Source organism: Pseudorasbora parva, chromosome 14 (assembly GCF_024679245.1).
Source record: "Pseudorasbora parva isolate DD20220531a chromosome 14, ASM2467924v1, whole genome shotgun sequence".
Lineage (NCBI taxonomy): Eukaryota > Metazoa > Chordata > Actinopteri > Cypriniformes > Gobionidae > Pseudorasbora > Pseudorasbora parva.
The window spans coordinates 26,922,338-26,934,856 of record NC_090185.1 but is presented as its reverse complement, the minus strand read 5'-3'; the positions used below and the strand labels follow the sequence as shown (position 1 = coordinate 26,934,856).

Below are 12,519 nucleotides of genomic sequence, written 5' to 3'. Positions count from 1 at the left end.
TGTCGTATTCATAAACTTATTAGGCTATTCAAACACAAAATAACTAATACAGTCTCAAGCAGCAAAAGCAATCCTCTAAGTTCTCTTTAATACAAAAATATGCATTTTCATTTATTCATATAGGCTATGGTTGCAACAACATTTAGTTCAACAAGTCCCATTGTTTTATTGGCTGAAATTGTATGCCATCTATGTCTCTTCCTGAGAAAGAAAAAAAAACTTTTACATTTTATAATTGTGACTAGAGGTTGATATTTACTATCCCTTTAGTGTAGAAAATAAATATTCAGTAATTTGAGCATGGAGTCACATTATGCCTACTGGACTGAACCATAGGGCCATTAAAATTAAGGTTATGAAAGAAAATTGTATTAAGAACGAGAATATAGAAGTATATTGAGATATATTTAATACTTTAGTATTAAAGGTCCCATTCTTCGCGATTCCATCTTTCAAACTTTAGTTAGTGTGTAATGTTGCTGTTAGAGCATAATACCTGTAAAATTATAAAGCTCAAAGTTCAATGCCAAATGAGATTTTATTTAACAAAAGTTCCCTTTCAAAGCCTACAGTGAATGGCCGGTTTGGACTACAGCAGGAAGTGCAGGGATGTAATAACGCCACTAGAACCGTTTGTTGACTAACCCTCCGCCCACAAGAACACGCAAAATAGGGGGAGTGGTCTTTTTGCTCTCTCAAGTGGAGAAGAGCGCGCATTCAGCGCTTGCATCTCCCCGTTATGGTAAGAGGCTGGACCTTTATGGACAAAGTGCGCTAAGCTGCTGTCCAATCACAACACGGGGAGCGCTGGCCCAATCAGAACTCGTTACGTGTTTCTGAAGGAGGGACTTCATAGAACAAGGAAATCATCAGGCCATTTTTAGGACAGAGGAAACAGCGCTGTGCAGATAAGTAAATTGTGTGAAAAATACTGTGTTTTTTTACACACGAAACATGAACTCATATTATATGAGGAGAGGAGTCAGTAAAAAAATAAAAAATAATAATAGAGTACCGGCACTTCTTTTGGGCCACGTAAAGCACTGGCTAACACATGTCAATGATCAACATATTTGTAGTACAGCACTGTAACTGTAATGCAGAGCTCTTAAACTTATTTTGTTTATAACTGTTTTAACTTTGGTACATTGATTGAAATGTTAACAAAATATATGCGCATTGACTAAAATTGCATTTTCTTGATCTTGAAAGAGCAACAAAATTGGGTTCAACAGACGCGAGTTTGCTTTTGTCACTAATGAGAGCAAAATCTTGCATTTCAGATTCAGAAGCATGCAGGGCCCAGCCTTATCTCAGCCCTCACCTGCACCGTCCAGTGCCTCGTCTTGGGGTTTGGAAGCCCGCCCTGCGGTTTCTTCCTCCCCAGGCGGGGCACCGGTGCTCCAACTATCCAGCTCCGAGGAGGTGGACGTTGAGAGCATCGCGACTGAAGACTCGCCACTTTAGTCACCCACTAGTGAGGAGCTTATTGAGGTTATCACGAGAGCTGTGGCCAGATTAAACATCGACTGGCCGGCAGAAAGATCAGAATTCCATCGAAAACAGAAAAGTAAATTAGATTCCTGCCCTCTCGTGAAGCGGAGCCTCAACGTCGATGCCTGCCGTTCTTCCCCCACCTGCACACCGAGGTGTCTAGGTCGTGGAGGAAGCCGGCTTCATAGAGTTTTTAGCCCTCAAACATCCACATACAGTAACATCGTAGGGCTAAAACAGTATGGATATGGGGCGATGTCGAAGGTCGAAGAGACGCTTGCAAGCCATCTCTCGCCTTCATCGGCCACCCGAGGGTGGTCCGCTCCCTCTTCGGGGGGCTTCCGAGCAGTCAAGTCAGGTGTTCCCTGCCGGTTCGCCGTTTCAAGGCACTGCACTTGTTGCTCAAAGTGCACCAGAGGCCAGCCTCGAGAGGTTCCCTTAGTAGATTTTCTAGACGAGTGAAAACGTCTTACAAATATATCTCGTTGGGTCAAGCAGATAGTAGAAAGGGGGTACGCGATTAAGTTTAGAAGGCATTCACCTCCTTTTAGTGGTGTCCTACCCACAGAGGTGGGCCCGGTGCAGGCTCTGGTTATGGCACAAGAGGTAGAGACACTCCTGTGAAAGGGGGCTATAGAAAGGGTTCCTCCTCCCGGCAGGGAGTCAGGGTTTTACAGCCGTTATTTCATTGTGCAAAAGAAGGATGGGGGGGTTGCGCCCGATATTAAATTTGCGTCTACTAAAGAAAGGTCCTGGGTTTCTGGCCCAGGGACCTGTGTTGGGGGCTCATGTTCGTCGCGTCACGCTAACGACAGATGCTTCCCTCATGGGATGGAGGGCAGGATCATCAGCGGCTATGGCACATAAATCGGCTAGAGATGCTGGCTGTGTTTCTGGCATTGAAACAATTTCTGCCCGACCTCAGGGGCCACCATGTACTGGTCAGATCAGACAACACATCGGTGGTCGCCTATATAAACCATCAGGGGGGTCTGAGGTCCCGGTCATACAAATAAGCTTTTAAAGGTCATACAAATAAGCTTTAAAATAAATAAAAAAGCTATAAAAATTACTACATGTGGGCTTAAGATAAATTCTCTCTGTATCTATATCAACTAATCTAACATAATAACATTTACTTGCTTTGACATTTGCCTATTTCATATACAGCTTTTTTCTTCTTGCTGTTTAAATATGTTTAAAATCTTTTAAATTAGTTTTCAATCTATTCTGCAGAAGAGAGAAATTAATCTCACTGCTTCTCTTGCAAGAAATGGAACTCAGTTCCACTGATCTAGAGCATACGATTGGCTGTTCACTACTGATGTCACAGCTAAAATCTTAAACTCAGGATCAAGGCCTGAGTTGACAGAGAAGGCTGATGATCAGCTTCATGCGACCAACAAAGCCTCAATAGATTGGTTTAGTTTTGTCAACTCAAAACTAATCCTGTAACCCTGAGTTTGTTAAACTACCACGATGGCACAGGCCCCAGGTTCGAAAAACAAACATTCCAAACAAGCCATGTGTGAAAATGCCCTTGGCAAAGTAGGGCCTCAAATAAAAAAGACTGAGAGCAACTGCAAAAGGAGCCATTTAATAACAATAGTTTGTAAATAACATTGGACTTAATTTGGCTGGGTAGTTCTGTTTCATTTTGATAAGCCACTATAAAGTCAGGTGTTTATTGGCTATAATATGTAGGTTAATTAATTTAATCAGAAGCCTGTAATAGCAAAAACAACATGAAACAGATTAAGCCTATGCTAGAGCATTTTTTCTGAAGTGTTTTTACCTGTTTAAATTGTTTAATTGTAATGAGACAAAGCCAAATGCTGTAATTATGGGTGTGCAGTGGAGCCAATATCCGTATCTGTTACAATCTCAAAATTATGTAATCTGTATTTGGAATAAAAAAGGACATAGGTGGGTCTTTTTTAATGAGAAGCTACATGAGAAGCCCATTTTAACTCTTCCCTTCATAGATTTAATTTAACAAATATGCCTCGTATTTTTTTATTAATGAGCCTATACGTTTTTTTATTATAATTATATATTTTATAACTTAAAGAAATCTTTATTTTTTATTTTTCAAAGGAACTTTGAAAATCATCCAAAGCTCAAATCTATTTAACTCTTAACTGATTAGAGAAAACAGAAGTTGAAAGAAAATATTCAGTGGTTCATTTCAAAGTTAGAAGAAAAAAAGCACAGTAAGTGGGAGACCTTTTGGGTGAAATTTCTGTACTACAGTTGGTTTCCCTTTGTTGGTTTTCACTTTTTCTTCATGAGTTTAACTAAAATTACTTGCATTAACAGATCACTTCACGTCTTGTTCCAAAGTTCATCCAATGTTATTTCATCAGTCTTTCGATAAAATGAATAAACTAATATGGACTTTAACAAGTTTAAGACTTAGGGCCAGGGTAACCTAACCCAAAACTGATAGCTAAAATTTGCCTTCAAGTCAAGGCTGTTAACAAAAATTATTATTTGTATAGAAATGTATAATAATATTGAATGTTTACTGAATATATACCTACTTTAGCTATCAATACATCAAAACTCAAATGTTGGTGCTTAAGCATTATTTCTTTTTTTTTTAGATATGATATAATATTAGCTTTTTTTGAATATAAAAGACAAATGATCTGAATGATTTCGCTGTGGACATTGGTCTGAAGAATGACATGATGACAGGCCAGGGTAACCTAACCTCTACTGATATTTTCAAATAAGTTGACAGAAGTCTTGCACATTTTGATACACATTAAAAGTTAATAATTATTTTAAAATTAATACTTGATCAGCAAAAAAACTACTATAAAGGGTCTGTTTCTCTGAGGAGCTCTTCACAAACCATCAGCAATGAGAGCTGTTGTGCTTGCCCTGACAGTAGCCCTTGTGGGTAAGTCAAAATATATTTATCTCTCTCTCTCTCTCTCTCTCTCTCTCTCTCTCTCTCTCTCTCTCTCTCTCTCTCTCTCTCTCTCTCTCTCTCTCTCTATCTATCTATTTACCTATTTCGAAAACCTTCTTTAGAAAATTAGAACCTATTGCAACTGGGAGCAAAAACAAAATAATTCAGAGAATATTTATTCTATTTCTTTCTCTGTTTCTTTCAGCGAGTCAACAGATCAACCTTGGTAAGTAATATGATTTTGAAAATGAATTTTAAATGGTAGTTTAGATTGCATCACTGCTGTAAATTAATCACTCTAACAACTGACTCAAATACAAATACTGTACACTTTCAGTTCCTGAGTTTGCCCTTGATAAGACCTATGTGTACAAGTATGAGGCTCTGCTGTTGGGTGGTCTTCCACAAGAAGGTCTAGCTAGAGCAGGTATAAAAGTCAGCAGCAAGGTTCACCTCAGTGCCGTGACAGAAAACACCTTTCTGATGAAGGTAATGACCATTATGAACTGTAAACATTGTAGATGTTCAACACTGAGAGAGAGAAAATGTGTAAGCAAGCACAGGCTTTTGAAAGCAACAATGTCCTTAAAGTTCAAATGTTCCCTTACAGCTCATGGATCCTCTACTCCACGAGTATGCTGGCATTTGGCCCACGGATCCATTTGTTCCTGCTACTAAACTCACCTCAGCTCTGGCTGCTCAGCTTCAGATTCCCATCAAGTTTGAGTATGCTAATGGTGTGGTTGGAAAGGTATTCGCCCCTGCAGGAGTCTCCCCTACTGTACTGAACCTGCACAGAGGAATCCTCAACATCCTTCAGCTCAACCTCAAGAAGACCCAGAACATCTATGAACTGCAAGAGGTAAAAAATGGATCCTAGTATGTCTGTGACCTATTTTGAATATTGCAATAATTTTGTTTTGAATTTTTTACAAATGAATACCTTTTCCTTCAAGGCTGGAGTTCAGGGAGTGTGCAGGACCCACTATGTCATCAGTGAGGATCCAAAGGAAAATCACATTATTGTCACCAAGTCTAAGGATCTGAGCCACTGCCATGAGAGAATCATAAAGGACATCGGCTTGGCATACACTGAGAAGTGTGCTGAATGCACAGAGGTGATGAAGAAGACTGAGAATTTTTTTATATTTTCAATATAATGCCAATGCCAATAGTCAAATGGTCATATACCTTTATCTCAACAGACGGACAAGAGTCTGATTGAAACTGCAGCTTACAACTACATCATGAAACCAGCTGATGCCGGTGTATTGATCGCTGAAGCAACAGTTGAGGAAGTACATCAGTTTTCACCCTTCAATGAGATCCATGGGGCTGCCCAGATGGAAGCAAAGTATGATTGATACTCAATAAGATATCTCTTAGAATTATGAAATAATATTCTTAAGATTTTTCATTAAAAATTAAGTTGAATCTTCAGAAATAATTATTTATTTCAGACAATCCTTGGCTTTTGTTGAGATTGAGAAGACCCCTATTGTTCCAATCAAAGCTGATTACTTGGCCCGTGGATCCCTGCAGTATGAGTTTGCAACTGAGATTCTGCAGAGCCCCATTCAACTCTTGAAGATCAGTGATGCTCAAGCCCAGGTATAATTCATTACCAAAAATCTTTAAAATCTCCAAGTCAAAACCCTTGTTTTGTAATGAAGATGTTAACGGAGCATTGCCTTTACTCTTTCTAGATTATCGAGGTCCTACAGCACTTGGTTGAAAACAATGTGGCCATGGTCCATGAAGATGCTCCACTTAAGTTTGTTGAGCTCATTCAGCTTCTGCGTGTTGCCACCGTTGAGAATATTGAGGCTATCTGGACTCAGTTTAAGGACAAACCAGTTTACAGGTACAATTCATTTGTGTGCAATAAGCTAATCGGAATATAACAAAAGAGCCATTTTTTTATTATTAATATATTTTAAACAATTAATCTGTCAGGCGCTGGCTTCTGGATGCTCTTCCTGCTGTTGGCAAATCAATCATTGTAAAATTCATCAAGGAGAAGTTCCTGGCTGGTGAACTTACCATTCCAGAGTTCATTCAGGCTCTCGTGGTTGCTCTGCAAATGGTCACTGCTGATTTGGACACCATCCAGCTGACAGCTGTGGGTACATCTTACTATACTTAGAATCTTACGTAAATTAAAATGTATAATTTAATTTGTATTATAAAAAATATCTCAACAGAGTTTGGCTATGCACGAGAAAATTGCCACAATCCCAGCTCTGCGTGAAGTCATCATGCTTGGATATGGTTCCATGATTGCCAAACACTGTGTTGAGGTTCCCAATTGCCCTGCTGAGCTCCTCAGGGTAACAACCTCAATCCCTTCAAAATTTATTTTAGGAACTTAATCTTTAATATTTTTCTAACTGCATTTGCCTCAAACTCCTCAGCCCATCCATGACATTGCTGCAGAAGCCATTTCCAAGAATGACATTCCTGAAATCACTTTGGCTCTGAAAGTTCTGGGCAATGCTGGTCACCCTGCTAGTCTTAAACCCATCATGAAACTCCTGCCAGGACTGAGAACTGCAGCTACTTCTCTGCCTCTTAGAGTCCAGGTTGATGCAATCTTGGCCCTGAGGAATATTGCTAAGAAAGAGCCCAAACTGGTAAATGTCAGACATTGTAGGAATATATACAAAAATAATAATAATGATAATAGTTAAGGGAAAAAAAACATGCACATATTCTTATTTTACAAACCTTATTTCCTACCTCAGGTTCAGCCACTGGCCCTGCAGCTTGTATTGGACAGGGCTCTTCACCCTGAAGTGCGTATGGTTGCTTGTATTGTGCTGTTTGAATCCAAGCCTTCAGTGGCTCTCGTCTCCAGTCTTGCTGGTGCTTTTAAGACAGAGACTAACATGCATGTCGCAAGCTTTGCCTATTCCCACATCAAGTCCTTGACCAGAATCACTGCACCTGATATGGCATCTGTGTAAGAAAAAATATTTTTCTCATATATTTTTTTTTTTTTATATATATATATATTTTTTTTTACTTATCTCATCAAATGAGAACAAGTCAGAAGTAATGATGATTGTCCATTTCAGTGCGGGTGCAGCTAATGTTGCCATCAAGCTCATGAACCGCAAGCTGGACAGGCTTAGCCTCCGTTTCAGCAGAGCCATTCAGCTCGACATCTATCATAGTGAGTCTTGCAATTTTTACAAAAGAGATTTTGAAACAAACAGGTGTCTTGGATGTTTCTTAAAATGTGTATAACAAAAATAAATTCCCAGAGAACATTGCATTAATTGTATTCTTACCTCTGTCCCTGTCCAGCTCCTCTTATGATTGGAGCTGCTGGTAGTGCCTACATGATCAATGATGCCGCCACCATTCTGCCCAGAGCTGTTGTAGCTAAAGCACGTGCTTACCTGGCTGGAGCTGCTGCTGATGTTCTTGAGGTGGGCCAATAAAGACTCTTAATTTTAAACAGATTTATTGTTTTTAAAATATTTTCAGTCTTCACTCAAATTATCTTTTTAAACAGATCGGTGTGAGAACTGACGGAATCCAGGAGGCTCTTCTGCAATCTCCTGCTGCAGATCAAAGTGTTGACCGTATCACAAAGATCAAGCGCACACTGAGAGCAGTAAGTTTTCATGCCCAGTGTATTTTGTAATTTAACACATAGACAAAATGTATATAATTTATCTGTTTTAACTCAAGCTCGCAAACTGGAAGGACTTGCCAACCAATCAGCCATTGGGTTCAGCCTATGTTAAATTACTTGGACAAGAAGTGGCTTATTTCAACATCGACAAGACCATCATTGAAGAAGCAATACCGGTATTGTGTTGTAGTTTATGTCTCCTCTTTCATTACCATATTTCCTTTTTTCTTTTTTTTGATCTGTCTCACAAATATTTTTTTAGAATTAGAATTAAGTTTCTCATAAACACTATTCTCAGATTGTAAATGGACCCAAACCACGTGAACTGTTGAAAGCTGCCCTTAAAGCTTTGCAGGAAGGCATTGCCATTCAGTATGCCAAACCCCTGCTTGCGTCTGAAGTGCGTCGTATCTTGCCAACAGCAATTGGTCTGCCCATGGAGCTCAGTTTGTACACTGCTGCTGTCGCTGCTGCAACTCTCAATGGTATGTTTTTTTCTTAGAATTGTTCATCCTTTTATTGGATATTAGGGTGCCACTTCAAAGTTTAATGTTGTTCTGTTCATCATTCTAGTTCAGGTCACCATTACACCTCCTCTCCCAGAGGCAATTGAGACTATGACTCTTGAGCAGCTCAAGAAAACTGATGTTCAACTCCAAGCTGAAGCTAGACCAAGGTACGCTTTTGCAGCTACATTCATAAAGATGAGATATAAAATACACAACACAGTTTTACAAACAATCTCTTTTATTTTTATTTCAGTGTTGCTCTCCAGACGTTTGCTGTGATGGGAGTGAACACTGCCTTTATCCAAGCTGCTGTTATGGCAAGAGGGAAAATCCGTACTATTGCCCCTGGAAAAGTTGCTGCAAGAGCTGACATTCTCAAGGGCAACTACAAGGTGGAGGCTCTGCCTGTTGAGCTTCCTGAACACATTGCTGCTGTGAGGTAATGTAGTATTATGCTAACTTCACATGCTCTCAGAATTATTGTAAATACTAGTTTCCTAGTTAAAAAAAGAAAATCGGACATGAACACCCTCAGGTGTATGGGAAGTACAGAATTTTCGATAGTATGTGAAGGCAACGTTAGTCATGACAGTGAAGCAAACGATAAATAAATTCATAAATTCAAAAGATTTTTGAAAGTAAAATATGACCTACCTTTTTCTTGTTCCTACAGCTTTGAGACTGTTGCTGTGGTCAGAAACATTGAAGAGCCCACCGCTGAGAGGATTGTGCCCGTAGTACCCGAGATGGCATTGCAAAATGCCCAGAGTGATGATTATTCGGTACATTTTGAACACACATGATGGATATATTTTAGTATGCTAAGAATTCATTTGATTCAAGTTTTAAAATGGCAAGTATTTATATAATACACAATTATTCTTTTCAGTCCTCAGAAATACCTGATGAGACTCCTGCGAGATCTTCTGCTCCATTTAAGAAGACTCTCTGTCTTGCGGTCCCATACATTGAAATCAAGGGGTGCATTGAGGTGCAATCTCACAATGCTGCTTTTATCAGAAATACTCCTCTCTACTACATTATTGGACAGCACTCAGCCCGTGCAGCACTGACAAGAGGTATTATTTCAGAGAAGAATACATTGATTAAACTCAAATATTTTCAGACAAATCAATAATTGTCCTTTTGCCTGTAGCTGAAGGTCCTGCAGTTGAAAGACTGGAGCTTGAAGTCCAAGTTGGTCCTAGAGCTGCTGAGAGGCTCCTTAAGCAAATCAGGCTCATTGATGAGGAGACTACAGAAGGAAAGGCCTTCCTGTTGAAACTGAGGGAAATCCTGGAGACTGAAGATAAAAATAGGCACATCTCACCTAAAAGCAGCAGCAGCAGCAGAAGCAGCAGCAGCAGCAGCAGCAGCAGTCGCATCATCAGCAGCAGTAGTTCAAGCTCTTCCATGTCGGGCTCTCGCATGACTAAGGTGAGGATATGTTGACTGTACCATATTGGAAAGGTAGCCAATATTTGTCATAAATATTAATTTATACGTAATCATTTTATATGTATTTTCAGACTGCCACTGTCATGGAGCCTTTCAGGAAGTTCCACAAAGATCGGGTAACTATTCTAAAGGATATCTATTAAAAATCTTTTTTTTTCTGTAGATCATCAATTAACATGCCTATGCTTCTTTTTGCTTGCAGTATTTGGCACCCCATGGCACCTCAAAGGCAAAAAGCAGTGGAAGCACTGCCTCTAGCTTTGAGGCTATCCAGAAACAGGTGAATCAATTAGTGTCATTTGTTTGTTCATAATAACATAAAATCAAAAGGTGAAATTTGGTGCTAATATTTGTTTGAATTGATTATGGTTTCAGGCCAGGTTCCTCGGAAATGAGAGTCCACCTGTTTTTGCTGTCATTGCCCGTGCTGTGAGAGTTGACCAGAAGCTGCTGGGCTACCAACTTGCTGCTTACTTTGACAAGCCAACCTCAAGAGTGCAGATCATCATTTCCTCCATCGCTGAAAATGACAACATGAAGATCTGTGCTGACGGTGCCCTGCTGAGCAAGCACAAAGTCACTGTAAGACTGAAACTTGTCTGAATTTTTTGTTTGTAAACATTTTCTAAAAATTACCAAAATTAATTTCTCAGTGAAATGACTGACATCAATACCATCCTTTGGACACAAATGTCCTTTTTCAGGCCAAGGTTGCTTGGGGTGAAGAATGCCAAGAGTATGCAATCATTGCTAAAGCCGAAGCCGGTGTCCTGGGCGAATTCCCTGCTGCACGTCTAGAGTTGGAATGGGAGAGGCTGCCAGTTATTGTCACCACATACGCCAAAAAGTAATTTTCAGCAACACTGAATGACAAATGCATAGAGTAGAAAATGTCACTTGTTTAAACTGCTCTTCTTTGTGCATCCCTTCACAATTAGGTTGTCTAAGCACATCTCTATAGCAGCTCTCCGGGCTGGCTTTAGACTTGAAAAAGCAACAAACAGTGAAAAAGAGATTGATCTGACTGCGGCCTTGCCAAATCAGAGATCCTTGAATATCATTGCTAGGATTCCAGAGGTGAAATAATTTTCCTTTTAATTTTCAATCACAGAGATATAATAAGGAAATACAAATAATTATTTTTGTTCCTGCTTCTCTAGATGACACTGTCTAGGATGGATATTCATCTTCCTGTCGCTGTTCCCATCAATCCAGACGGAACTCTTTCTGTTCAAATCGATGAGGACATTCTCTCCTGGATCCAGAAACAGATCATGGAAGAATAGGAAATAAATTACAATTTCAGAATAAAATGTGAGCCATCATTATGTAAAATGTATTTGTCTTTGACAGCTTAATTAAATACATTAACAATGTTGTGATGTACAGTATATAATGTAATGGATTCTAATACTAATAAATACTCTGCAAGTGTCAGAATTGTGTGAACTGCTTTCATTTTACAGTAACACTCAGTAAATGTTTTGTACACTTCACAGTAACTTTATATAATGCAAAAATACTCATAATTAACCATTTATGAAAGGTAAATATTATTCACTTTGAATTGGGGACCAAGTTCAAATTCCGGTCTTTTTTGATCCTGTTCACCTTCATCCTGCTTTCATGTGATATTCAACAAATTGCAAATACAAGTTTATGATTGAGAAACTCCAACTGAATGTAATTAAAGTCTGACAAAGAAAGTCATGATTTAATTGGGATCTTAAGGTCACACTAGGGCAATATTTTTCTAAACCAGCAGGCCCACGGTGGAAAAGATTTACAATTAAAATGTTAAAAACAACAAGAAACCCTCGTAACGGCCTATCCCTGATGGAGGGAACGTTATATCGACTGACAAATGGGGTCTCATTTGAGAACCCCAATCACCACTGAGGTAAAAAAACAAACAGCCAATGCAATTGCTGATCGGAGTTTGCATGCCAAGCTACTCCCCCATACAAACAGGTATATAAGATGGCAGCATGCATCCACTCATTAGGTTTATGCTGAGGAGCTGAGAGTGTGCCAGCCATTCAGAGGGGTAGTTCAGGATTGTGGCAGGAGGGACATAATATCTATAGGCATTGATTAGCTTTTTCAGGTGTGTTTGATTGGGGCTGGAGCTAAACTCTGCAGGACAGTGGCCCTCCAGGACCGAGATTGGGGACCCCTGCTATACAGTCTTGTATGTTGAACCACCTGAAATAGATGACTTCTCTTTTAAATCTCAAACAATGCTGCATCTACCTTTTTATTTCTCTGTCCCTTTATATTTGTGTGCTTGTTATTTGTGTTTGATTTTTATTACTGACTGTAATTCAGAAAAAAATGTTCTACATTCGTAAAAAAATGCATCTTGGGAAATTTCCTGGGAAATTCCTGAATAAAGTTCTAACATCATTTAACAGATTTCTTGAAGTCCAAGAGCCATGAACTTGAACAAGAATGTCACACTGCGCACAAAGCCATTGTCTTCATTTGTTGGTGCT

The 12,519-nt window shown here is 39.3% G+C and overlaps 1 protein-coding gene across 1 annotated transcript; it reads left to right on the top strand.

Moving 5' to 3' along the window:
* The first annotated feature begins 3,700 nt into the window (after positions 1-3,700).
* Positions 3,701-11,437, top strand: LOC137040463 (vitellogenin-like). The gene is made up of 29 exons (XM_067416117.1): positions 3,701-3,707; positions 4,340-4,402; positions 4,620-4,640; positions 4,752-4,903; positions 5,025-5,276; positions 5,371-5,532; positions 5,620-5,768; positions 5,875-6,025; positions 6,121-6,278; positions 6,371-6,536; positions 6,619-6,744; positions 6,829-7,047; positions 7,159-7,376; positions 7,492-7,589; positions 7,724-7,848; positions 7,935-8,036; positions 8,114-8,233; positions 8,356-8,542; positions 8,631-8,733; positions 8,820-9,005; positions 9,240-9,348; positions 9,456-9,645; positions 9,723-10,003; positions 10,096-10,140; positions 10,227-10,304; positions 10,400-10,606; positions 10,729-10,871; positions 10,963-11,101; positions 11,185-11,437. Exons 2-29 carry the CDS (start codon positions 4,363-4,365, stop codon positions 11,308-11,310), a joined length of 4,053 nt encoding a protein of 1,350 aa, XP_067272218.1. The 5' UTR covers positions 3,701-3,707; positions 4,340-4,362; the 3' UTR covers positions 11,311-11,437.
* The last annotated feature ends 1,082 nt before the right edge of the window (positions 11,438-12,519 follow it).

What these genes read in the sequence shown, in the direction of transcription:
- LOC137040463 (XM_067416117.1), top strand. Translation starts at nt 4,363, where the DNA reads ATGAGAGCTGTTGTGCTTGCCCTGACAGTAGCCCTTGTGG. An exon ending in CAAGCTGAAGCTAGACCAAG is followed by an intron (nt 8,734 to 8,819) that starts GTACGCTTTTGC and finishes TTTTTATTTCAG; the next exon opens with TGTTGCTCTCCAGACGTTTG. An exon ending in CGGGCTCTCGCATGACTAAG is followed by an intron (nt 10,004 to 10,095) that starts GTGAGGATATGT and finishes ATGTATTTTCAG; the next exon opens with ACTGCCACTGTCATGGAGCC.